Source organism: Danio rerio, chromosome 2 (assembly GCF_049306965.1).
Source record: "Danio rerio strain Tuebingen ecotype United States chromosome 2, GRCz12tu, whole genome shotgun sequence".
In the NCBI taxonomy this organism is placed as follows: Eukaryota; Metazoa; Chordata; class Actinopteri; order Cypriniformes; family Danionidae; genus Danio; species Danio rerio.
This window is the reverse complement of record NC_133177.1, coordinates 1,107,677-1,135,000: the sequence shown is the minus strand read 5'-3', so window position 1 is coordinate 1,135,000 and position 27,324 is coordinate 1,107,677. Positions and strand designations below refer to the sequence as shown.

Here is a 27,324-nt window from a genome sequence, read left to right as displayed (position 1 = left end):
AAGCAACTGGGATTAAAAGATCTGTGATCATCAATCATCATCACGTGTGATCAAGAATGCATTTTACAAGGTTAGCATGTTTAAAATAGTGCATGTTTGTATTGAATTACAGCGATTTTACCATCTTTACTTGATCACCACAGCTGCATGTCAGTACAATTATAAAAGAAGACGCTTCAGTCCCGGTTTGTGGACGTTAAATCATGTTTATTTTGTACATTAACATAACAGATATCCATACAGCAGTGGAGATTAACCTGTATCCGGTCACATTTGCATGCAAAAACATTGCAAAGTTAAATGTGCGCACTGTGTGTGTGTGCGTGAACTTCGTATTGACATTGTGTGAGACTCGTCGTTGCAGAAAGGCTTGACCTAACTCCAAAACAAATACATCAAATAATCATTGGGAAAGTTCTTACTGTCGTATTCCTCACAAATGCTACGTGAGATCTGCTTCCTTCATGTCACTGTGCTGTTTATCTCAACCCGGGCTCATTGTGGAAACGTAGCCCCGCGGACGTTTCTGCTGACCGCGATTTACGTCCCGGGAAGTACGTATTCGAGCTTTTTTTGTTTTCTCGGATCCGCGAGAGGCCGCTGTGCACGCTTTTTCGCGTCTCGGGCGCCTCTCGGGAGCACGCGGCGTTTGCGCCCGCGCCGTTCTCTTGCGAAAAGCCGCCCGATCGGAAAAAAACAAAGCAAAAGCCCTGGTCTTCGATTTCGACTGCGTTTTCGGATCCCGCCGCGTTCTCGCCCTTATTTTTCGGATTTCGTTTTTCGTCTTACCTGATTTCCGGAACCTGTTGTTCCCCAGACTTGATCCCGGTCCACCGCGGCTGGCTCCTCCTCGTCCGGGGCCTCCGCTCCGCCGAGGCAACGCTGTGAGCTAAGCAGACAAACTGATTGCGTCGGGAAAGCCCTCCACTCGGAGGCGAGCCGTCGGTCGGCGAGCGCGAAAAGGAGGGGCGGAGCGGCGCCACACCGCCCCGCAGCATTCGCTTGAAAAAAACCAAACGCGGCCTTTACGTACCTCCGGCCACGTAAATCGCGGTCTCCAGAAACGTCCGCGGGGCTACGTTTCCAGAATGAGCTTGGGTTGGTTTATCTGACACAGCCGAGGCGTAGATTGAGGCACGTGGGAACGGTGGGTGGGGAGAACTAGCATTAAAGGCACAGGCCACAAATGCAGCTACACTGTTCAGAGCTAAAAATCCCAACATTCTGAAAGCTCTAATAAATAAACTGATGGGGGTTTGAGCTGAAACTTCACAGACGCATTCTGGAGACACAAAAGTCTTAATCTTGACAGGGGTAAAATAGGTGCCCTCTAAGTTATTTTCCTTTGTTGCCGTGTCCTACATCATTATATAATGCCGTGTGTTGTTTTTCAGAGTGTGATAACTGTGCACAGACTCTGCTGAACGATCTGGAAAAGCTTGAAATGGAGCTGAGAAGAATTAAAGGTCAGGCTGATTTCGACTCTCTCAGACCTTCATCCAAAGCACTTCTGAAGCAGCTGGAAGATGCCATCACTGCCACGAAGGTATTCGTAATCTGCGTTCTACGGTGGCTGGGCGAGCTCAAACTCAGTGTCAAGTAAAGAAAACACACGCATACAGAAATGCATGAGGATATAGACCATTTTGAGGGATGTAAACAAAAAACAATGATCCCAACGTATTTTCTGTTTTACATTTTGAATTTCTGTAGCTTCAGAGAATCCAAAAAGAGCCACATATCGATAGATTAACATCAGGTTATGATTGCTTTGCCTCTTGTTGCAGTTATGAAATAGTATGATAACAAGCATGGGCCAAATAGAGAAACACACTGCAAATAAGGGAGAGCGCAACAAACATCCGCCAGGGACTTTAACCAATCAGGGCCGGAGCAAGCTGAACTGCCGCTCTAGGCAGAGGACGATCACGCGCCCTCGACCCCAATGTGAAAACAAAAGTGACCGGTTATGAAAAGTGAAGTGAGGTGTCGCGGACCTCTTTTCCGGCGCACTATGCGCGGATATAACTGAGGACGCGCGGGTGCTGAGGGAGGGAGGGAGGTGTCGCGGACACTACGCTCTTTTATTTGCCGCCCTATGCGCGGATATAACTGAGGACGCGCGGGTGCTGATGGAGGTGACGCTGACGCCGCCCTCTCTATTCTGTCGTCTATGCGTGAATATATCAGAGGACGCGGGTGGTAAGGGAGGTGTCGCGGACACTGCGCTCTTTTATTTGCCGCCCTATGCGCAGATATAACTGAGGACACGCGGATGCTGATGGAGGTGTCGCTGACGCCGCCCTCTCTATTCTGTCGTATATGCGTGAATATATTAGAGGACGCGGGTGGTAAGGGAGGTGTCGCGGACACCGCCCTCCCTATACCGCCGCTCTAGGCGGCCGCCTAGGTCGCCTCTATGGACGCGCCAGCCCTGTATACAATAGTATTTAATTTAATTTTATTTGTACGACTTGCCAGATTCATTCATTCATTTTCCTTTGGCTTAGTCCCTTATTCAGCAGGGTTTTCCACAGCAGAATGAACCGCCAATTATTCCAGCATATGTTTTACACAGCGGATGCTCTTCCAACCGCAACCCAGTACTGGGAAACACCCATACACACTCATACAGTACGGCCAATTTAGTTGATCAATTCCCCTATAGCGCATGTGTTTTCTTTACCTGCAGTATGTCTGAACTCTCTCTCTCTCTCCACCATAGGCTACCTTGACTTTGGTTTTTTATTATCTGTACTATTTGCTTTTACCTTTCCCTAAAGTACAGTATAACACTATTCTTTACATCAAAAGCTGAAACGTTAATACCGCATGTACTGTACAACAAGTATGATCATGTTCACTTTCACCGTCAACCACACACACACACACACACACACACACACACACACTCACACACTCACAGCTGTTCTTTTTCTTTTGTGCTGGGTGTGTCAGACTATAATATTAGTTATCATCTTCATCCTGCTGACTCATGAACTCATAATTTAATAAACACTAATCTGCATCGGTGTGGTTTAGTGGCGTCTGGAACATTCTGTGGGTAGTTTCACAAGTCAGCTAAACGTTTAGGTAAGACTGAACATTTACTGTGTCTGAGTGTGCATCAACCACTGAAGTAAAAGTCAAGCAATTACACTGATTTCAAACTGCACACACACATAAAACCAACAAGCAAATGCACACACTAATAGTTATAACGTAATTTAATTAATTCATTTTCTTTTTGGCTTAGTTCGTTTATTAATCCGGGGTTGCCACAGCGGAATGAACCGCCAACTTATCCAGCATATGTTTTACACAGTGGATGCCGATCCAGCCACAACCCATCTCTAGGAAACATCCACACACACTCACTCACACTCATACACTACAAACAATTTTACCTGTACCACATGTGTTTAGACTGTAAGGGAAACCGGAGCACCCGGAGGAAACCCACGCCAACACGGTGAGAACATGCAAACTCCACACATAAATGCCAACTGACCCAGCCAGGACTCGAACCTGTGACCTTCTTGCTGTGAGACGATTGTGCTTCCCACTGCGCCACCGTGACACCCCTAAAATAAATCATATATAAAAAAAATAAGTAAACAATATCTCACTTAATTCATTCATTCTTTTCAAACCAGCAGTTTGAAAGAAGCAAAAGTTTTATTTTTGAGTGCCGACAACAGGATTATCCAGTTTTCGTTGTTTTGTTGTTGTCATTGCTGTTATTGTTTCTAAAAAAACATTCGTGTTTAAATGGTTTCATGCTTTTGTCTTTATGTCCATGTTTTTGTTTCTCTTCAGAATCTGGTGAACACATTCAGCTTCGCAGTCAACAGTCAGATGCCTAAAATTGTCCAACTGGAACAAGATGTGATTAATCTGGCCGATGATATGGACAGTCTAAAGGAAGAGGTATGAGACATTCTCTCTAATATAAACACAGATGCACATTTCATGTTGAACACACACTGATAAAAATGCTGGATTCCCTACAATTCCTTCATGTGGTCCAACATAAATCAAATAAGTTAACTGAATCTCTTGGTTTTGTTTTTGTTTGTTTTTTTACAAATGTAAGTGGATTGAACATAAAACAATTAAGTTGTGCCAAAAATACTTAAGAGTTTCAACTAGTATTAAATATGTAGTTTGAACAAGCAGCAAAAGTCATATACACTATATAAGCCTTATACACTCAGTGCAATCTAGCAGCAGGCAAAATGCAAGTGTTTTTTGCAAGTTTCACCCCAGCGCAGGTATCATTTTCACATTTTGTGCGACGTTGTTTAAATTGTAAATACATTTCCAACCCAAGCTCATTCTGGAAACGTAGCCTCGCGGACGTTTCTGGAGACCGCGATTTAGTTGAGTTTTACGAGCGAACGCTGCGGGGCGGTGTGGCGCCGCTCCGGCTCCTCCTCTTCGCGCTTGCCAGTCAACGGCTCGCCTCCGAGTGGAGGGCTTTCCCGATGCAACCAGTTTGTCCGCTTAGCTCACAGCGTTGCGTCGACGGAGTGGAGGCCCCGGAGGAGGAGAGGAGGAGGAGCCGGCCGCGGGAATGTCGACCGGGATCGAGTCCGGGGAACAGCGGTTCCGGAAATCAGGTAATATGAAAAACAGAATCCGAAAAATAAGGGCGAGAATGCATCGGGATCCGAAAACGCGGTCGAAATCAAAGACGAGGGCTTTTGCTTTTTTTTTTTTTTTCTTTCTGGACGGCTTTTGCAAACCATCGCTTGGGTATAGGGAAGGAGGAGGAGGAGGAAGAGGACAGCGGCCTCTCACGGATCCGCGAAAACAAAAAACGCTCGAATACGTACCTCCCGGGACGTAAATCGCGGTCCGCAGAAACGTCTGCGGGGCTAAGTTTCCACAATGTGCCCGGGTTATACATTTCAGTGATTCCTCTAGGATTTTTTCCACCTGTGGTGGCAGACTCTTGAGCCTTTTACACAGATCTACCAACTACCTGTGGTGTAATTTCAATGAGAAATGTTGTGAGCGCAGTATTACAAGTCCGGATCGCATTTATGTTACACAAGCATGCGAATCTCTTTGCTTGCACGTCGATTTCCTCTGTTTGTGCACAAAACTTCTTGCACACCCTCGAATATACGCTGCTCAAGTGCAGGTTTTCTTGTGCGCTCTGAAAACGCTGCTGAAGTGTGATTTAGTGCATTTATGTAACAAGTATGTCTCCAACATTTATCCGCTTTGCTAGGAATATTTATGAATGTCTTCAATAGACCTACCGAGAGGCATTATTGCGTCCTGGAGTAAAGTGAAACAGCCATAAACAGCCTGAAAAGGTGGTGCGTTGTTGAAATAGATCGCACCATTGACCAATTAAAAGCTGCTCTAAAGTCAGTGGAGCAGTTGTTGTTGTTGTTGTTGTTTTGGTAGCTAATTAGTAGTTTATTGAATTAAAAGTCTTAGTTGATGGTGTTTTTTAATAGTGTGAATTGTACATTAAAATGAAGTGTGGCCTTTTTTAATTATTAAAAGAGCACGTTAGTGATAGGAAGGTCCAAATCACTCGTACACACTGCTTATTACGCACACAGGGATGCACAACATTAGTTAATGTTAGTTAATGTTAAGTAATGCATTTACTAACATGAACAAACATTGAACAATACATTCACTACTGTATATATTCATGTTAACAAACGTTAGTTAATGAAAGTACAGTAGTTCATTGTTAGTTCATGTTAACTCATGGTGCATTAACTAATGTTAACAAGCAAAGATTTGAATGTTAATAATGCATTAGTAAATGTTCAATTATGATTAATAAATGCTGCACAAGTGTTGTTCATGATTAGTTCATGTTAGTAAATGCATTAACTAATGAACCTTATTGTAAAGTGTTACCCATTTTTTTCTCAAATCTATATATATTTCTTTTCATCAACTGGAAGTCATCAGATCGTTGTTTGTGCAGGTCAGGAAGCGATCAGGAGACTCTCAGAAAGCTCTGGCCAATGCTGAAAACAGCCACCAAAGAGCCAAAGACCTGGACACAGAGACACAGAACCTGCTTACTAAAATAAGAGGTGACAAATGAAAGATTTTCGGGGGGTTATGATAGGAAATTGGCCTATATTAAAAGGAAATCTGTGTGATAATGTGATAATATGTTGTGAATGAGGACGCATGTGTTTTGGAGAGTTTACCATTAATTATACAGCAGTTTAGTAAATAAATATTAGTTTAAATGGGGTTAGCAGAATTGAGAAACCACCACAGGGCGGCACGGTGGCTCAGTGGTTAGCACTGTCGCCTCTCAGCAGGAAGGTCACTAGTTTGAGTCCCGGCTGGGTCAGTTAGTGTTTCTGTGTGGAGTTCCCCCCGTGTTGGCGTGGTCCACAGTCCAAACACATGCATTATAGGGGAACTGAGTAAGCTAACTTGTGTAGGAATGTGAATGTGAGTGTGTATGGGTGTTTCCCAGTACTGGGTTGCAGCTGGAAGGACATCCGCTGTGTTAAACATATGCTGGAACAGTTGATAGTGATAAATAAAGGGACTAAGCTGAAGGAAAATGAATGAATGAGTGAGAAACCGCCACAGGTGTGTCTTCTTTTGTTGCAGGTAAGGAAACTGAACCAATGGTGTGTATCAGGCCTGTCCTAACAGATCCTGAAAACACTACCGTGATACATTGATCATATCTGAATGTTTCGCCACAGTTTCCAAGCACTATGGTTTACTTTAAAAAGTCATGTTGGGTTATTTAAATTAAGGTATAAGGTTACAATTTAAAATTTAATTAATCAAATACACCACATTTCATTACCCTTCACATTGCGACCCACAGACATTGTCGTTAAAGCTTGTATGATGCACATACAGCAGTGTGAAAAAGTATTTGCCCCCTTACTGATTTCATAACATGCTAAAAAATAAGAAATCAGTAAACAATTCACAAAACTGTACGTCTCTTTCCATGAATTCCCAAAAATAATAGCTATTGATTGAGACATGAGGAAGCTTAATATATTTTGCCGTGATTTCTGAAATGACTTGCAATGATTGGATGAGTTTTAGTAGCATAACATTGGTCAATACAATCTCAATCATTTTGCAATCGTTTTTTTTTTTTTTATTGCAAGATTGACTATTTACATTTTGTTCTTCAGAGCTCCTGAAACAGCTAATGGATGCGAAAAGTGATGGATCATCTCTGCCATCTGCGGATTTAGCCAAACTTCTGGAGAAGTCGGAGAACATGGTGAAGGACATGGAGAAGAGAAGCTTCACCACACAGAAAGACGCAGCCAAGAAAGAGCAAGCAGAAGCAAACAAATGTAAATCTGCCTAAATCTTACAGGCCAATCAAATCAAAGACGATAACTATAACGATAGCACTAAAGACATCCGCTGCATTAAGCATATGCTGGAATAGTTGGTGGTTCATTCCACTGTGGCGACCTCTGAAATAGAGACTAAGCTAAACAGAAAAATGATGTATAAATAATTTTGTGTTGTTTTTATTCCATTATACACACTGCGAATGCTAAATTCACTGTGAGATTAGATTACACGAGCTGGATTCACTGGTCAGATGTGCTATAAGCGCACACTGAGGACACCTGCTGGTTACAATGGTGTAATGCAAAAATAAAGCATAAACTAAAAATAAACAGGTCATTATCGTTTGCTGGTAGGGTCGGACGATATGACAATTTTATATCACAATGTCATAATATATCCTGAGAATGATATATATTACAATATAGTCATATTTTTTCCATTTTAAAGTATATGAATAAAAATCTAGTCATTCACACACTTCAAAAAAAGCTTTCCTTAGGTTTTTTTTTGCTGTGTTTCTACTCCAAAAATCTTACAATTCCTAAATCAAGTTTTGTTTTTAGAAATAATAAGTCAAAATTAAGCGAGTTTTTCCTTAAAACAATAAAAAATGCTTTTTGCTTTAAGAATTTTTAGATATTTGGAGTAGAATGAAGACAATATCACTTGCCGATGCTGCTCACCGATATCACTTTTGTCTTTTAATGCAGTTTTAGAGGATGTCAAAAACATCGTGAAGCAATGTGATCAGAATGAAGAGGCGTCCAAGCGTGTTGATGGACTACTGAGCAACTATGAAACCAAGCTGAAAGAGCTGGAGGATCTGCTCAAACAGGCTGAGAACATGGTGAAGAAAGCCAAAAATCTGAATGACGTCAACGCTCAAGGCCTTAAAGACATTCTGGTAAACATCTACAGTGTTGACGTAATTATATGACTTTTCTAAGTGATGAGTAAAGTAATGCATTACATTTGAAATAAAGTACTAATACTTGGGTTGCTTTTTTAAAAAAATTAATGGGAGTTACATTTTAGTTTAATCAATCCATTTTTACATAACGCAACATAACGTAAAGCAATACAACGCCATGTAACATAACAGTGCAATGTAATGCAACAAAGCACAAAATAACGCAACGTAACAGTGTAACACAACATAACGTATCGCAACATAATGCATCGTAATGCAAAATAACGTAACTCAAAGTAACATAACTTAACTTAATGTAATGTAACGCAATGTAATGCAACAGCGCAATGTAATTCAACGTAACACACCGTAATCCAACACATCTTAACTCAACGCAACACAAAGTAACATAACACAACATAAAGCAAAGTAGCGCAATGCAATGTAACGCAACATAGCATAACACAACATAACGTAACGCAACATAATGTAACGCAACAACATAACACAATGCAATGCAACGTAACATAATGTAACGCAACTTAACACAATGCAACATAATGTAACGCAATAGATCCCAACGTAACATAATGTAATGCAATGTAAAGCAACATAACACAACATAATGCAACGCAACACAACATAACGTATCATAACGCAGACATCGTAACATAACGCAATGCAACATAACGCAATGTAATGTAGTGTAATGTAACATAATGTAATGCAACGCAACAAAGCACAACATAACAATGCAACACAGTGTAACGTAACATAATGTAACGAAACGCAACATAATGCATCGTAATGCAACATAACGTAACTCAAGGTAACATAACATAACTTAATGTAACATAACCCAATGTAATGCAATTTAGGGCAATGTAATTTAATGTAACGCACTGCAATGCAACACGCCGTAACGCAAAGTAACATAACACAATGTAACGTAACGCGATGCAATGTGATGCACCATAATGCAATTTAATGCAATGTAATGTAATGCAACATAACGTAGCGCAACATAACATAACGTAACATAACATAGCGAAATGTAACACAACGTAACGAAACAACATGTAGCACAACTCAACCCATAAAAAGTAACTAAGTAACGCAACTAGTTACATTATTGGGGAGTAACTCAATATTGTAATGCATTACTTTCTAAAGTAGCTTTCCCCAACACTGCTCATCTCAAACTTAACAGTCCTCAAAATACTCTCTGTCAAAAAGAGATCGCACATTCATGTTCTTTTTAATTGCCTTCAAAGAAACGAGTGAACGATTTGCAGCGTGAGCGAGACGTTGTTCGGGATCAGATTGTTCTCGCCACGGACCAGCTGAAAGACACGCAGGACCTGCTGAAAATGTTCAACGATGGCAAAACGGTAAACTTTTATTTTGTGTTTAGCGCTGATTCATTTATTTATTTTTATACATTGCTTTATTGTAAAAAAGGCACATTTTAAAAACATTTTAACTCCCTCAAAGCGTCCATAAATACAGTCCGGTTATACAGTTATGCCAACGCAATCTCACAGCAATTCGTAACTTTTTGATTTAGTGGCTAATTTGTATGAATTCATACGATCTAATTCGTACAATTAAATACGATTTGCTCATATCACCCAATGACGGTTGGGGTTGGGGGCGGGGTTGGGTGCCACGCCTCCTTTTAAAAATGTTACATTTTCGTACGACTTAACTAGTACAAATTCGTAAGAATTAGCCACTAAACTGACAAAATACCTACATTTCCTCTTGAGATCAGGCTGGTTATACAGGTACAACATGTTGTCAGGCATTTCCTAAGAACTAATGTATATACATATTCCAAATTTGATGGCTGCTCTTTAAGTTGTACTGTATTCTTTCCAATGCTATGTAGTGCGCCATGTTTGTTTCAGCCGGTGGTCAATAGATGGACTTTCTATATTGTTCCAATATAAGGCTATCAAACATCCTGCAATAACAAGATGTGAGTCAATCCTTTTAGTTTGATAATGAGGGCTGCACAGTGGCTGAGTGGTTAGCAGTGTTGCCTCACAGCAAGAAGGTCACTGGTTCGAGTCCTGGCTATGCCAGTTGGCATTTCTGTGTGGAGTTTGCATGTTCTCCACATGTTGGTTTCCTCCAGGTGCTCCGGTTTCCCCCACAGTCCAAACACATGCGCTATAGGGGAATTGATCAACTAAATTGACCGTAGTGTCTGTGTGTAAATGAGTGTGTATGGGTGTTTCCCAATACTGGGTTGCAGCTGGACAGTGTAAAATATATGCTGGAATAGTTGGCGGTTCATTCCTCTGTGGTGACCGCTGATAAATAGGAGACTAAGCCGAAGGAAAGTGAATGAATGAAATCATCTGTGTTTCCTGCAGGAGTATGAACAGCTTGCAGCACAACTGAACGGAGCAAAGACTGACCTGAAGAAGAAACTCCAGACCGTCTCACAAGCAGCAGCCAAAGAGAAACTCGTCCAGCAGGCGGAAGAGCACGCGGAAAACATGTACAAACTGGCCAAAGAGCTCCAAGAGTAAGTGATTTCATTAGTTTTCTGACAACATGTCCATCACAGGAGCTTCACAAACCAGTCAGAATTGTTCGCTCTCCTGTGGGTTTCTTTCTCCAATATTTCCCAAATGATGTTGAGCAGATTCAGGAATTGTTCACAGTGTTTCCTCTAATATTTGTTCTTCTGGAGAACGTCTAATTTGTTTAATTTCGGCTAGAATAAAATCTGTTTTTAATAGTTTTAAAGCCATTTTAAGCTCAATATTATTGGCCCCTTCAGCAATATTAGTGTTGGATTGTCTCCAGAACAAACCACTGTTATACAATGACTTGCCTAATTACCTTAACTTTACCCTGATTACCCTAGTGAAGCCTTTTAATGTCTTTTAAGCTGAATACTAGTGTCTTGAAGAATATCTAGTCTAATATTATGTGCTGTCCTCATGGCGAAGAGAAAAGAAATCAAATTAAATCTATTATGTTTAGAAATGTTACGCTAGCGATGCACAGTCTGATAGTCAGATGTGGAGCTAACATTAGTCAGATTCACTCTAGTGCTATCAATGTTAGCACGTCACGTTTGATGTGGTCATTTCACAGTTGGAATACACACAGGTTCGAAGACTCGTTCTCGCCGCCTACAGTGCAATTCAGCCAGGTATACATCCGCGCTAAAATATCAAGGTGAAAGTTATCATAGCTTGTGTAGAACAGACCCAGCTCCCAACCCGATAAGACCCACATAGCAAAATTTCTCTGGCCCAGCTCTGGCCCACACAATCAGGTTTTGCTTGGCCCACATGCCGCAGTGAATTACGGTACATGACTGGACCAAATCTGGCTTCCAGACAAGGGCCAAACACAGACCATATCTGGGCCAAGTCTCAGCCAGGTTGATAACTCATAGCTGGGCCTGAACTGGGCCAGATAGGTTGGTGTGTCATGATTGCAATGAAATTGATAAACGCATGGAGTGATGCGCTTTAGGCACACTATGGGCACGCTTTTTCTCAAAGTGACCTGATTGGTAGAATTTTTTTTCGTTACTCAAAAATGATTTTAGTGTATTTTAAATGTGGGTCAAGACTGGCCAAACTCACATGGCCCACTTATCAAATTTGTAAATCTGGGCCAAATACTACGTTTTTCATCTGGCCCAAATCTTGTGTGCCGCCTTAAAAATGGTGCCACCTCTGCCAAACCCGGGCCATGTTTGGCCCACATGCTGTATGCCAGTGCCGGATGAATGCCTGCTGTGCCAGCTTTATGCCAAATCTGGGCCAGAATTCTTTGCTACTAGGAGAGTCTCTCGTTAACACCGATAATGGCCCAGCACTAATGTATATAGTAAGTAAACTGAATTTACAGCATACTGTATAACCAACGCAATCTCACGGCAATTCGTAACTTTTTGATTTAATTCGTATGAATTCGTACAATCTAATTCGAACAATTTAGTACGATTTGCTTATCACCCAATGACGGTTGAGGTTAGTGTTGGGGTTAGGTGCCACTCCTCCTTTTTAAAATCAGTACATTTTCATACGAATTTGCCACTTAACTGATTTAACGTAAAATACTTACGTTTCCTCGTGAGATCAGGCTGGTATCACTCTATAATACAGTGGTCTAGTAACACTTTCTAATATCAGTGCATGAATAATGATGTACTATTATGTAAATTTGTGCCCCTCCAAGTAAAGTCATGACATAAATATACATGAACTGTTTATGTTAGTTACATTTAGCTAAAACTAAAGTGTAAATTAATACATTAATTAACAAACATGAACTAACAAGTGACACATGAATTCATGTTGCGGTTATAGCTTGTGATTAGCGCGTTCTTAACTCATCATCCGGAGCTAAAGCACACATTAATGGAAAATGTCAACTCTTAGTGCTTTCAAAAGTTTAACAATAAGTAAATAAACAACAATTAGCGACAGAATCAAATGTTCCCTATCACATTAAAGCATTTTGCATTATTTTAAATCAACAATGCATTCAGTTTTCTGTAAATGAGAGAGAGGTCTGGATGCAGACCTGCTGCGGTGCAATCTGAGCTGCATGCAATGCTTTTTAATGCGCTCGCCTAACCCGATACCCCTCCCGCTGACTGAGATATGCAGTCTCAGCTTGCATCATCAAGGCTGCATCCAGATAATATTGGAGAATGATGCATTTGCTGTATCCTATGTTCTTCTTCCATGTGAAACTGCTATGTTGATATGAACGGAGGTGCTGTTTTCTTCTCGTGTGCAGTGCTGTGCAGAATGTGAGCGGACGTTCGGGTGTTCAGGACGCTCTTTCTGGCATCGAGGCATATAAAAACATCACAGATGCAGTCAACGCTGCAGAGGAGGCTGCGAAGAAGGCCAAAGAGGCGGCAGACAAAGCGCTCAATGTAGGAAATCGTCATTAGTTCTGATAAACATCAGTGTTTTACGCTGCAAAAATGCTTTGCTTTGACATTTTTGGTCTCGTTTCTAGTCCAAATATCTGAATATTCTTAAATGAAGAAGCATTTTCTAGACGAGCAGAAAATATTGTCTTGTTTTCGGAAATAATGCGTCAAAATGAAGGGTGTTTCTCCTTAAAACAAGCAAAATAATCTGCCAATGAGGGGAAGAGAAATAATCGGATATTTCCTTTTGACTTGAGATTATTTTGCTCACCGCATTGTCATGATACTTTGCTTGTTTTCCAGAAAAACTGCAGTGGCAGAGAGAGCTTAATGCGCTCCAGTTTAAGAAAAGGCATGCAATAGCAAAAAGCATTGACTGTAATTTCACCACCACGCCACACTTTAGCTAGACTTGATTGTAGGGATGGTTAGGGAGCAGTGGGATGAAGGGAAGTAAGCAGATGAACTGTGAACAGGTAGGCAGGTTGATCGGGCATCCTATGATCATGCCCAGATACTCAGGGTGGGGGTACTGTCACTGTAATATTTCGGTAGAGTGATTGGACCCCCCAATAGAGGTCTGCATTTCTGAATAAATCTCGGGAGCGGTCGGTAACGGGTTTAATTTGGGACGGGAGCGGGCTGTCTAGCAATATCACGGATATTGCTATGTGAATGAGAGAGAGAGAGAGAGAGAGAGAGCGAGAGAGCTTTGCCTGTGTGTGTGCTTGGTGCTTGTGTGTGTGTGTGTTAGTGCGCGCGCGCGCGAATGAAAGAGAGAGAGAGAGCGAGTTTTCCCAGATAGCAAAATACACTGGGGCCAGTTCCGGCTAGATTCTCGCCTGCCGGAGACTTAACGTTACCACTCAGCCCGGCTCCGGCTGCCGGACTCCGGATGCTTGTGGACTCACTGCCCGATTCCGGCCTGAATCAATCGGGCCAGATGCGGCGGCCGTAAGCGAGCCGACGCTGCCGCATCCGCGCTGGAATCGGCCCGAGAGTAATGTGCGCTGCGGCCCGGAGCTGGCGCGACTCAGTATTTATATACCTTTATATAAAACCTTTTGGTATTACATTGGTACTTGATACATGGTATTACAAGCCTTTGAGCTGATATAACAGCAAACGCCTGTGTGTCTGCTTGGAGCTTGTGTGTGCGTTAGTGCGCGCGCGCGTATGAGAGAGAGAGCTTTGTCTGTGTGTGTGTGCTTGGTGCTGTGTGTGTGTGTGTTTATACAGGCAGCTTGGCTGTCTGGACTGTATAGCTGGGGGATTTTCGGTTTTGTTCTCCCCCGCTCTTTAGCGGGATCGGGCGCGGCGGCCAGAAAACGGGGCGGGTCGGGCAGCGGGACAATAAATTCTTAATATAAGCGGGAGCGGTCGGGTTCAGGCTAAAACCTGGCGGGAGCGGGATTCAAAATTTAGTCCCGCGCAGATCTCTACCCCCCGATTCAACCTAGGGGGGAAAAGAGGGTTATAAGGATTGTTAATGGGAAGCAAGGAAATATAGAGAGGGAGGGAGGGTTCGGGAGATCGAGAAGAACAGTGCTAGAGGGCTGGTCTGCCTTAAATACAGTGCATCCCGAAAGTATTGATAGGGGAATACGGGAAAATACCTTTACAGGATGATAGCGGGATAGAACAGTAAAATACGGGAGAATCCCGGGAAAAACAAGAGGGTTTGCAATGATTTCAAAAACTCTTTTTTCCTCATTGTCATTATGGGAGATTGTGTGTAGAATGTTGTGGAAATAAATTAATGTAATCCATTTTGGAATAAGGCTGTAACAAAAACAAACGTGGAAAAAGTCAAGCACTATCAATAATTTTCGGATGCACTGTATGTTTTTGGGAGTAGGTGATCGGGTAAGGTGACAAAGTGAGACGTGGTTCCGCTGCTGAACCCGTGTTGACATGTTAACTCCATGTATAAGCATTGCATTGATGCAAAGCACACGTTGAATGTACCTGCCGTGTTTGTAAGTGCTTTGAGTATTAAATAATCCTCTTGCACCAGTGTGTTAAGTGCTTACACATTTGTATTTCTTTTTTTGTTCTGTTGTTTCAGGATGTCAGTCAAGGGGATTTAATCAACAGAGCACAAGATCTGAAAACCAATGGCAGTAACCTGCTTAAAACTGCCAAAAACACAGCCAAAGATCTTAAAGGTGATGTCAACAACATGTACACTGCAAAAAATGCTTGCTTACTTAGAGATTTTGCCTTGTTTGTAGTCTAAATATCTACACATGATGAAATCAAGCAGCATTATCTAGACCAGAGTAAAATATTGTCTTGTTTTCAGAAAGAATGCATCAAAATTAAGTAGTTTTTGTTCTTAAAACAAGCGAAATAAGCTTGTTTTCACTTTGAAATAGAATTATTTTGCTTGCATTATGTCTTAAAGCAAGACTATATTTAGTGCTTGTCCAGAAAATGCTTCTTGATTTATGAATATTCAGATATTTGGACTGGAAACAAGACAAAAGTTCAGATGCAAAACCTGAGCTGTATTTTATCGTCAGTCATTTATAGTTTCTCACTGTGGTTTCACCTTCACCAGGAGCAACTAAAGACCTCACTGAACAGAAGAATCGTTTGCAGGATGCGGAGAAGAAGAAGAAAGCTTTGGAAGAGGAGCTGCTCAAAATTCAGGATGGTTTAAAGGGCATTCAGAGAGGTAAGAATCGGGCAGGATGAACGACTATACACTGTCAGAAATATCTGTTGTTTACCAGTTTCTGTATTTAGTGAATCACACGTGTTATTTGCAGTTGTGAGTTGCATTATGGCCCTGCTGAAAAATCCAGCTTAAACCAGCTTAGGCTGGTTTGCTGGTTTTAGCTGCTTGACCAGTCTGGCTTTAGAGGGGTTTTGGCCAATTCCAGCCTGGTTTCCAGCCATTTCAGCCTGGTCTTAGCTGGTCAGGCTGGAAAATGACCAGCTAAAACCAGCTTGACCAGCCTCGTTAAAGCTGGACATAGCTGGTTTTCACTGGGCTCCCAGCCTGGCTAGGCTGGTCAAGCTGGTTTTAGCTGGTCATCTCCCAGCCTGACCAGCTAAGACCAGAGTGGAAATGGCTGGAAACCAGCCTGGAAATGGCCAAAACCCCTCTAAAACCAGCCTGGTCAACCAGCTAAAACCAGCCAACCAAGGATGTTGAAAATTCAACTCTTCAGTGACTTTTATTGACATTTTAGTCATTTAAAATAATAATATAATGTATAAGAATATTATCTAGAGAAATGAGACTGTAAAATAGCAGAACATGTGCTGCTGTTTATTACAAGGTGTTTGTAGCGTAATAAACAACACCAACACACACAATACAGCACTGCACACTATTAAATATGACAGTAAAAGTCACTTTTTACAAGTTTTTATGGTTAAAACTTGTTGGAATAAAGATAAAAATCCCATAAATCAATTCAAAAGCAGAAACAAACGGGGAAAAATAAAAACATCCCTACTGAAAAAAACAGCCTTGGCTGGTTGGCTGGTTTTAGCTGATTGACCAGTCTGATTTTAGAGGAGTTTTGGCCATTTCCAGCCTGGTCTTAGCTGGTCAGGCTGGGAGATGACCAGCTAACACCAGCTTGACCAGCCTAGCCAGACTTGGAGCCCAGCCAAAACCAGCTATATCCAGCTTGAACGAGGCTGGTCAAGCTGGTTTTAGCTGGATTTGGCTGGTCATTTTCCAGCCTGACCAGCTAAGACCAGGCTGGAAATGGCTGGAAACCAGCCTGGAAATGGCCAAAACCCCTTTAAAACCAGGCTGGTCCACCAGCTAAAACCAGCCAACCAGGCTAGGCTGGTTTAAGCTGGATTTTTCAGCAGGGATGAACCACAAAATATGGAAAACGGCTAATTTACGGATATTTCTTACAGTGTGTGTCTGCAAGGACAAAATCTGTTCTATGTATTGTATTATATATGCCAGAGTTCGTTGGGAGGTTCGGTTAACACACATGATGTGAAGGGGCAGGTGCTGGCATGTTAGATTCCCATGCGGAGAATTGTTTGTTAAAGGAACATTCCACTTTTTTTTTTGGAAATAAGCTCATTTTACAGCTCCTCTGGAGCTAAACTGATGAGTTTTACCAGTTTTGTTGACATTCAGTTGATCTCCTGGTCTGGCAGAAGCACTTTTAGCTTAGCTTAGCATAGATCATTGAATCGGATTAGATCGTTTACATCTCTTTAAAAATGAACAAAGAGTTTTGACAATTGTTTCTATTTAAAGCTGGACTCTTTTGTAGTTACGTACTATACATATAGACTGAGGGAAATGAACTGTTGAACTATTAGTCTCATTCTGCCGTAATAATCAAGGAAATTTGCTGCCGTGCCATGCTAACCAGTGGTGCAAGTGTACTGCTTGGTGCTGGGGACTATTTCAGTGCTGCATAATATCATTACGCTTTGCGTTGGGTGGTTCTTCACCTTCACGCTCTGCATTTGAAACTCTTTAATGCGGAGTAATTCATTGATTATCCCTCACATAAGAGAATATAAGAATAAAATGCACATGTACGGTTTATGCTGGGTTCCCACTAAACATAGAGCATCACATTACTCTCGGGATGTTTTTACCTCATGCTAATCTTCGCTCAAGTATATTTATTTTTTATTTGCATGGTAATCGCGACTGAGGCTAATTCCATGTGTTTGTGGCAGACGCATTGCACATTCACAACACGTGACTGTAATTTGTCTTTATTTGATCATTTGCATTGACATGTGACTTATTAACATGCGTGAATATAGTGGAAATAGTCCTGAAATTAGAAGATAAAATAGCGTGGTGCATGATTTTGTAGTTTGGAAATTGGATTGTTGAAAGATGAGTGTTGCTAACAAAATGAAAGAAGATTGAGGAATGGATGAAATTAGAGCTGAAACGAGACACGTCCTGATAGCCACGTCCCAAATGACTGATAGCCACGCCCTAAATGACTGATATTCCTGCCCTAAATGACTAATAGACACACCCTAAAGGACTGATAGCACCACCCTAAAAGACTGATAGTACCTGCCCAAATGACTGATAGCCACGCCCCAAATGACTGATAACCACGCCCCAAATGACTGATAGCCACGCCCTAAATGACTGATATTCCTGCCCTAAAGGACTGATACCCCCGCCCTAAAAGACTGATAGCACCTGCCCAAATGACTGATAGACCCGCCCTAAAGGACTGAAAGCCACACCCTAAAGGACTGAAAGCCCCTCCCTAAAGAACTAATAGCCCCTTCTGAAAGAATATGATATTTCATTAAAGATTCTGAGGGGAGATTCATCTTTTCAAAATAACGAAGTGCACAGATGCATTGTTTATAACAAATACTATATATCTATATATGTGTGTGTGTGTGTGTATATAAGTATATATATATATATATATATATATATATATATATAAACAAGAAGAGTAAATTTGGATTTTATTCCTACTGTAATTGACAAAAAAGATCTTTAGCCATTTTCCTAGCTGATTGGGTTGAATTGATCAGGTCATTCATTTTAAGCTATCAATCCAATTAACATGTTGTCATTTTTCCACAGATGACATCGCTAAAATTATCGATGCTGCCAAAAAGACGGCTGCAGCCGCCAATCGCAGCACGAGTGACACAATGGACCAGCTGAATGACATCAAAGCAGAAGTCAAGAAGATCTCCATCACTCCAACAGTCTCCAACATGGACAATGTGCTCAATAATGTGGACATGACCGGTGAGTGCTGCGCCTTCAAGATACTGCAGTCAATACAGTAATGCATAGTGCTTAAGTGAATCTGTTGTGGTGATTCTACAGTTGCTATGGTAACACAACAACTATAGTAATTGATCTGTTGTGGTGATTCTACAGTTGCTATGGTAACACAACAACCATTGTAATTGATCTGTTGTGGTGTTTCTATAGTTGCTATGGTAACACAACAACTATAGTAATTGATCTGTTGTGGTGATTCTACAGTTGCTATGGTAACACAACAACCATAGTAATTGATCTGTTGTGGTGTTTCTATAGTTGCTATGGTAACACGACAACTATAGTAATTGGTGTGTTGTGGCGATTTTATAGTTGCTATGGTAATACAACAACTATAGTAATTGATCTGTTGTGGTGATTCTACAGTTGCTATGGTAACACAACATAGTAATTGGTCTGTTGTGGTGATTCTATAGTTGCTATGGTAACACGACAACTTTAGTAATTGATTTGTTGTGGCGATAATATAGTTGCTATGGTAACATGACAACTATAGTAATTGTTCTGTTGTGGCGATTCTGTAGTTGCTATGGTAACACGACAACTTTAGTAATTGATTTATTGTGGCGATAATATAGTTGCTATGGTAACATGAAAACTTGAGTAATTGATCTGTTGTGGCGATTCTGCAGTTGCTATGGTAACACAACATAGTAATTGGTCTGTTGTGGTGATTCTATAGTTGCTATGGTAACACGACAACTTGAGTAATTGATCTGTTGTGGTCATTCTATAGTTGCTATGGAAACAACAACAACCATAGTAATGTAAACAAATGACCCAATACTGTAGTTTTATACAACTGTAGGGTGTATTACTGTATATTACAATACACCAAAGTAAACTGTAATAAAACTAAAGTATATTACCATATTTTTTACAGTTTATCAATAGTTAATACTATAGTATGTCAGAGCATTCATTAACAAAGAGTTGTTAACACTATAGTATTTAAAATGTCTCTGGTATTTTTAATCTGGGTTTAGTAGATTTTTTAAATGTTTTTGTACTTTTTCTCTGCTTTTCTCACAGTGAAGAACGTGAGCGGCTCCATCCCGTCCCTGCTGGATAAAATAGACGAGCTGAATAATCAGATTAACTACGGAAACAACGTTTCTGATAATATTAATAAGATTAAGGAACTGATTGAGCAGGCGCGTGACGCTGCCAACAGAGTAAGAGCTTTTTTCTCTTCATGTCCTACAAATACAGTTGAGGTCAGAATTATTAGCCCCCCTTTCTATTTTAAATATTTCCCAAATGATGTTTAACTGAGCAAGGAAATGTTCACAGTATGTCTGATAATATTTTTTCTTCTGGAGAAAGTCTTATTTGTTTTATTTCGGCTAGAATAAAAGCAGTTTTACATTTTTTGAACACCATTTTAAGGTCAATATTATTAACATCAATCATTTTATAATACAATAACTTGCCTAATTACCCTAACCTGCATGGTTAACCTAATTACCCTAGTAAAGCCTTTAAATGTCACTTTAAGCTGTATAGAAGTGTCTTGAAGAATATCTAGTCTAATATTATTTACTGTCATCATGACAAAGAGAAAATAAATCAGGTATTAGAAATAAGTTATTAAAACTATTATGATTAGAAATGTGAGAAAATTAGAGAACAAAAATAAACAGGGGGGCTAATAATTCTGAAATAAAACAAATAAGACTTTCTCCAGAGGAAAAAATATTATCAGACATACGGTGAACATTTCCTTGCTCAGTTAAACATCATTTGGGAAATATTTAAAAGAGAAAGGGGGGCTAATAATTCTGACCTCAACTGTACTTTCAAATCGTAAACAGTAAAATTGTATTATTTAACGATATCTATTTCTTCTGGAGAAAGTCTCAAACAAACAAACTACTTTAGTTAAACATTACTACATGTAATATGTTTAAATTCAGCCCATGTGAATTGCTTGCCCCCAGCTACCTAAAAAAAAAACACTGTAAATCCAAGGAATCATTAGCCCCTTTCACACATACAGACCTTTCCGGAAAATTGCCGGTAATTTTCCGGAAAGGTTGTATGTGTGATCAGGTCCTTTTTGAAAATACCGGGAAATTCGTTCTGGCTATTTTCCGGAAAGAGAAGTTGTAACATTACCGGTAATTTGCCGGAATGCTGCGCTGTGTGAATGCAGAAGGAAGATTGCCGGAATAAGCGCGTCCACGTCTAGAACGTGCTGACGTGAGACGTCTGCTTTAGCCAATCACAACAGTCAGACGCATTCACGTCCGCGCGGTTTATGAGAATAAAAACCTTTATATATTTTTCCAGACACATTTAGCTGCTGGAAGTTAGTCAGATCACGTTTATATGTTCTTCTTAATGCCAACTGTGTAAATAATCATTGATGAGATGCTTATGATAAGCCGTTGTTTGTTTACCTTTAAGCTTTGCGTGTGCCTGTGAAACAGCCTGTGAGCGTCTGCACACACACATATTATGAACATCTCGACATGCGAAAGTGATCCTGCGAAAGTTGTTCACAATATTGATCATCCACAGAGTTTGTAATGTAGTCAAATGTTTACAAATACAAGCGCAGCCGTTTAAAGCTCATTTGTGGTGAATGATGTCAGAATTTACCGCTATTTTGGAATGGATGTGTGAATGCTCTTTTCCGGAAAATTTCCGTAACGTCCTCGCCTGTGTGAACAGCGCTTTTTTGATTATATCGGTAAAGTCGTTCCGGAAATTTTCCAGATATTTACCGGTATTACTGTGTGAAAGGGGCTATTTTTGTCAGGGAAGTAAAACTTTCTCCAAAAGAAGAAGCTATTATACAGTGGAAATGAAGCTCTTATAAAAAGAAATTGACAGGAGGGCGAGTAGTTTGACGTCTCCTGCTTGAAATGCTTTACAGGTTGTGGTGCCGATGAAGTTCACTGGTGTGGGGCACGTGGAGCTGCGTCCTCCGGCTGATCTGGCGGACATGCGGGCGTTCACAGCTCTCAGTCTGTCCCTACAGAGACCCGAAAAACCTCCAGCTCGAGGAGACGACGCTGTAGTCCAGCAGGACGAGGACGACCTGTTCGTGATGTACCTCGGGAAGAAAAACGTGAGTAAAACTGAATTAATAACATTCACATCAGGACCCGGGTTAAAAATGACCTGCATTCAATTTTAAAGGGGAGCTAGTATGCAAAAATGACTCTATAAGGGGGTGTGTGTGTCAGCAGTGTGGGAATATCTCCAGCCTCTAATGATCAACGGGAATGAATTGTGTTTATTGTAATTAGACTTGATGGATGAAACACTTTGATTGACATTCTCCCTTTGTACGTGTCATCAGAGGGGGAAAGCCCCGCCCACTAGTGCCCATCTCTCCCTCATTAGCATAAACAGCAGCCCTGAGTGAGAAGCAGCCGTCTGTCCGTTAGCCATTAGAGTGTTTAAGCTGCTGAAGATAATGTCAGCATAGACTAAGAGGAGTATAGATGTGGAGTTTTAGATGAACAGCGACAGGAGCGACATAGACTGACAGCAGCATGAACACACACTCACACTGACAGCATGCACACCTGACCAGCACTCACAACACACACACTGCTGTTTTACATCTGTGACCATGCTGATGCATAGGCATTCATAGCTCCGCCCTCTTCTGAAAACAGCACAATCTCATTTGCATTTAAAGCGACAGTCACCAAAACGCCATAATTAGGATCTAAAAGGGTCAGTTTCAGAGAGCTGGAGAACGTTATCTGTGGGATATTTTGAGCTCTGGATCTGGATAAATGCTCAATGTTTTTGGCAGGCATCTGGAGACTACATCGGCATGGTTCTTCGAAAGAATGTCCTGCATTTCATCTATAAGCTCAACGGTCGGGAATACGACATCGAGGCCTACAACATCACTGAGTCCTCATCCGACCTGTCCTTCTTCGACAAAATTGACCTTTACAGGTAAAGTAATGCGTTAAATACAAACTAATGTACCTAAAGGAACAGTTTTACAAGATACAAAGATGCATTTACATCCTTTATATAGTTTTGCATTTTTAATTAGTGTTTATTTTGCTTATTTTTACTCTTATTTACTAATTTATTTGTAACCTGGTTTAGTTTATTTATTAGATTTTTTTTTCTCTTTGCAGAGAATATGTTAAATTTTGATCTTTCTTACTTTCCTTGTGTTCTTTTTTTTGTTATGTATATTATATATATATATAAAAAAAAAAATATATATATATATATATATATATATATATATATATATATATATATATATATATATATATATATATATATATATATATTATGTAATTTAATTTTTTAGGGAATATAGAGAAAGTATAAAAATAAAGACAGTCTTTATTATTTTTTAAATTCTGTTTTATATACTGTTATGTACTGTATGGTCTTGTTAAATGCCAATAATTATTTATATTATTATTTATTTTGATAATATTTGTGCATTTGCTGCACATTTCAGTTTAGTTTTAGTTTGTTTCATGAATGGTTTTAGTTTTAGCCTTTATACTGTGCACACATTTCTATTTAGTTTTTGTATATTTAGTTTTAGTTTGAGTAATTGTAGTTTATCAGAGTGAACACATCCAGAGCAAAGTTTAGTGTTTACACAGATTACATTAACATGCAAACATATCAGTAATGAAGTAAAATAATCGTTTGAACAAACACTGAATCAAAAACTATGGAAGCCTGTTCCTGCCTCCAAATAAAAAAATTTAAAATGTTATTACGATGTTTTATTTCAGAATTGCATGACACAAACTTGCATTTCAGACTGTCAAAATTTAGATATTAAGTCAGAATATATATATATATATATATATATATATATATATATATATATATATATATATATATATATATATATATATATATATATATATATACATACATATATACATACAGTTGAAGTCACAATCATTTGCCCCCTTTGAATTTTTTTTCTTTTTGAAATATTCCCCAAATGATGTTTAACAGAGCCAGGAAATGTTCACAGTATGTCTGATAATATTTTTTCCTCTGGAGAAAGTCTTATTTGTTTTATTTCGGCTAGAATAAAAGCATTTTTGAATATTTTAAACACCATTTTAAGGTCAATATTATTAGCCCCTTTAGGTTATTTTTTATTCGATAGTCTGCAGAACACTAATTGTTAATTTGATTTCAGTTAGTTTTTGAGTGACTGTTGTATTTTAGTTTCATCGTGTTTTACATTATCATTTTTTGCTAATTATTAATTTTATTTCAATTAATGAAAATAGTTTTCCTTTACTAGAATAACCTCTGCTTGAGTTTCTTTCTCTTTATTCAGAATTCTGAATAAAACAGCCATACAGTATTTTATTCATACGATGGAAGTCAATGGCTGCTTTTTTCCAGCATTCTTAGTATGAAATAAATTCATGTCAAAAGTACATTTTTGGGTGAACTATCCCTTTAACTGATGATGCAGAGAATTGGAATATCTTTACATTTTAATAACTAACTAATATTCTAATAACTGCATTTTCTCCGCATTTGTTGACCCCTTAGAATTTATCAAGACGCAGAAGTGACGTACACAAAGCAGTACACATCCATCAACCCAATGCCTCCACAGACCAAAGAAAACAAGGGAGATCTGACTCGAAACCTGCTGGACCTCCAGCCAGACGATGTGGTCTTCTATGTGGGAGGATATCCAGATAACTTCACGGTAAATATGCCTTATGTTCTTATGTGATGAAGGGTTTAAATAATTCTTCATTCATTTATAAATATGTGACTCTGGAGCACAAAACCAGTCTTATGTTGCACTGGTGTTATGTTGTTAATGCATTGTATGGCTCAATATTATTGTTTTTATATGCCACAAATCACCAGATCGTGATCCAGGAAGATATTTTGTAAACATTCTACTTTAAATATATCAAAACATTTTTCTGGGTGCATTTTGTTGCACGTTTCAGTCGACAAATCCACTAGGGGCCGCTGTTTTACATTTTTAAGAATCTGAAATACATTACAAAATATGAAAATGTGTTGCAGATCTTTTCCAAACACACATATGATGGCTTATTAAACCCCAGGCTCACGGGAAAAAAAACATTCTTCAGCCCTATATTTTTGCAATTAATTTATATTATAGTATATTAAATTATATTATATTATAATATATTAAATAAAATTTTATTATATTATATTATATTATATTATATTATATTATATTAATTATATTATATTATATTATATTATATTATATTATATTATATTATATTATATTATATTAAATTAAATTATATTATATTGTATTGTATTAAATTAAATTATATTATATTATATTATATTAATTATATTATATTATATTATATTACATTAAATTATATTATATTTTATTATATTATATTATATTATATTACATTAAATTATATTATATTTTATTATATTATATTATATTATATTATATTATTTTATATTATATTATATTATATTATAATTTATTATATTTATTATATTATATTATATTATATTATATTATATTATATTATATTATATTATATTATATTATATTATAATTTATTATATTTATTATAAAATATTTAGATGTTTTGAACCCTCACATTCCATCTTTTCAAATAGTTGTATCTCAGACAAATATTGGCGTATCCTAACAAATCATACATCAATGAATATGATGTACTCATTTATCATTCACGTGATGTATAATCTTTTTTTATTGGCATTTATGACTGGTTTTATGGTTCAGGGTCACATATTTATTTATATATTTATTTTAAAAGAGCACTTTCTTTGTTTTTTAGCCACCGGCTTCTCTCAACTATGGCAAATACAAAGGCTGCATTGAGTTTTCCACCTTCAATGAAAAATTCCTCAGTCTGTACAACTTTAAGAACGCCGTCAATATTAACCTGGAAACTCCTTGTAAGAGGTAAGCTCTCGATGCTTGTGGTTTGATGCTGATGTATCACTATATGCATAATAAAATACCTCCTTAAATTTGCATGTGGGTCACTCAAGTTACTCAAGCTGTTTTAAGTCACTTTACCATAATAGAAGTACAATGGACTCTTGATTAATTTGATTCAGCTTAAAAATTTAAGACAACCAGAATATTTTTACAGTGTAGAGTTTAAGAAAGCAAGTTTATTTAGTGATTTATTTACTTATTTATTTATTTGATTGTTCATTTATTTATTTATTTATTTATTTGATCATTTATTTGTTTATTTATTTATTTGATCACTTATTTATTTATTTTTTTTATTTGATCATTTATTCGTTTATTTATTTATTTGATCACTTATTTTTATTTATTTTTTTTGATCATTTATTTATTTATTTTTTATTTTTTGATCATTTGTTTATTTGTTTGTTTATTGATTTGTTTATTTATTTGAACATTAATTTATTTATTTGTTTATTTATTTGTTTGTTTTTTATTTATTTATTTGATCATTTATTTATTTATTTGATCATTTATTTTTATTTATTTATTTGATCATTTATTTATTTGTTTATTTATTTATTTATTTGATCGTTTATTATTTTTTTTTATATTTATTTGTTTATTTGATCATTAATTTATTTATTTGATCATTTATTTTTATTTATTTTTTTGATCATTTATTTATTTGTTTATTTATTTATTTATTTGATCGTTTATTATTTTTTTGTATATTTATTTGTTTATTTGATCATTAATTTATTTATTTGATCATTTATTTATTTATTTATTTTTTGATCATTTATTTATTTATTTGATCATGTATTTATTTATTTGATCATTTACTTAATTGATCATTTATTTGTTTATTTATTTGTTTATTTAATGAATATTCTGAGATATTCATTGGAACAAATGTCTATTTGAAAATAATAAATAATTAAAAAAACATGTGGGAAATTTATTTAAAAATGAAGCTTCAATTGTAGTGAATGTTTTTGGACCAAATTGTTGTAAATATTACATTTTTTTCCATTAAATTTTTTTTATTTTTTTATTTTTTAGCACCTTTCTGAGGCACAATATGTATATACACTTGTTTAACAACATATTTAGAAATAAAAACTCTAGAATAATCTATATAACATGTATTAAATTGCATATAATTGTTTGACAGTAAGAATAAAATAAAATGGATTATATGTGAGCTGTACAAACACCACAGAAATGAAATGTACAGCTAAACCATATAGTTAATTAAAAGTTTGTCCAAAAAGACGTGTTAAAGCATTTGTAAATAATTATTTTTCAATAATTCTACATAATTGTTAAGCAGATTTGCATTTTAGTGCATGTTTTCCTGTAAATCACAGTTGAAATGAGTGATTTGTTTTATTTTTTCAGGTCAGGAAAGAATATCGGTACACAAAAAAGACTTTTATTTG

At 38.0% G+C, this 27,324-nt stretch overlaps 1 protein-coding gene across 2 annotated transcripts in view; it reads left to right on the top strand.

Annotated features, from left to right (window-relative positions):
• The window catches only part of si:ch211-241e1.3, a 41,081-nt gene that overhangs the window by 4,628 nt on the left and 9,129 nt on the right, over positions 1 to 27,324 (top strand). For both annotated transcript variants that reach the window (XR_012389947.1, XM_690939.10), the window contains exons 7-22: positions 1,395 to 1,546; positions 3,820 to 3,930; positions 5,963 to 6,074; positions 7,161 to 7,328; positions 8,046 to 8,239; positions 9,520 to 9,636; positions 10,627 to 10,781; positions 13,025 to 13,166; positions 15,235 to 15,334; positions 15,730 to 15,846; positions 18,733 to 18,903; positions 19,975 to 20,117; positions 21,824 to 22,018; positions 22,718 to 22,866; positions 24,469 to 24,631; positions 25,737 to 25,864. Coding sequence is in view for 1 of the 2 variants with exons in the window: in XM_690939.10 (XP_696031.7) it covers positions 1,395 to 1,546; positions 3,820 to 3,930; positions 5,963 to 6,074; positions 7,161 to 7,328; positions 8,046 to 8,239; positions 9,520 to 9,636; positions 10,627 to 10,781; positions 13,025 to 13,166; positions 15,235 to 15,334; positions 15,730 to 15,846; positions 18,733 to 18,903; positions 19,975 to 20,117; positions 21,824 to 22,018; positions 22,718 to 22,866; positions 24,469 to 24,631; positions 25,737 to 25,864 (2,317 nt within the window). In the remaining variant the exon portion in view is untranslated. The remainder of the gene's footprint in view (positions 1 to 1,394; positions 1,547 to 3,819; positions 3,931 to 5,962; positions 6,075 to 7,160; positions 7,329 to 8,045; positions 8,240 to 9,519; positions 9,637 to 10,626; positions 10,782 to 13,024; positions 13,167 to 15,234; positions 15,335 to 15,729; positions 15,847 to 18,732; positions 18,904 to 19,974; positions 20,118 to 21,823; positions 22,019 to 22,717; positions 22,867 to 24,468; positions 24,632 to 25,736; positions 25,865 to 27,324) is intronic.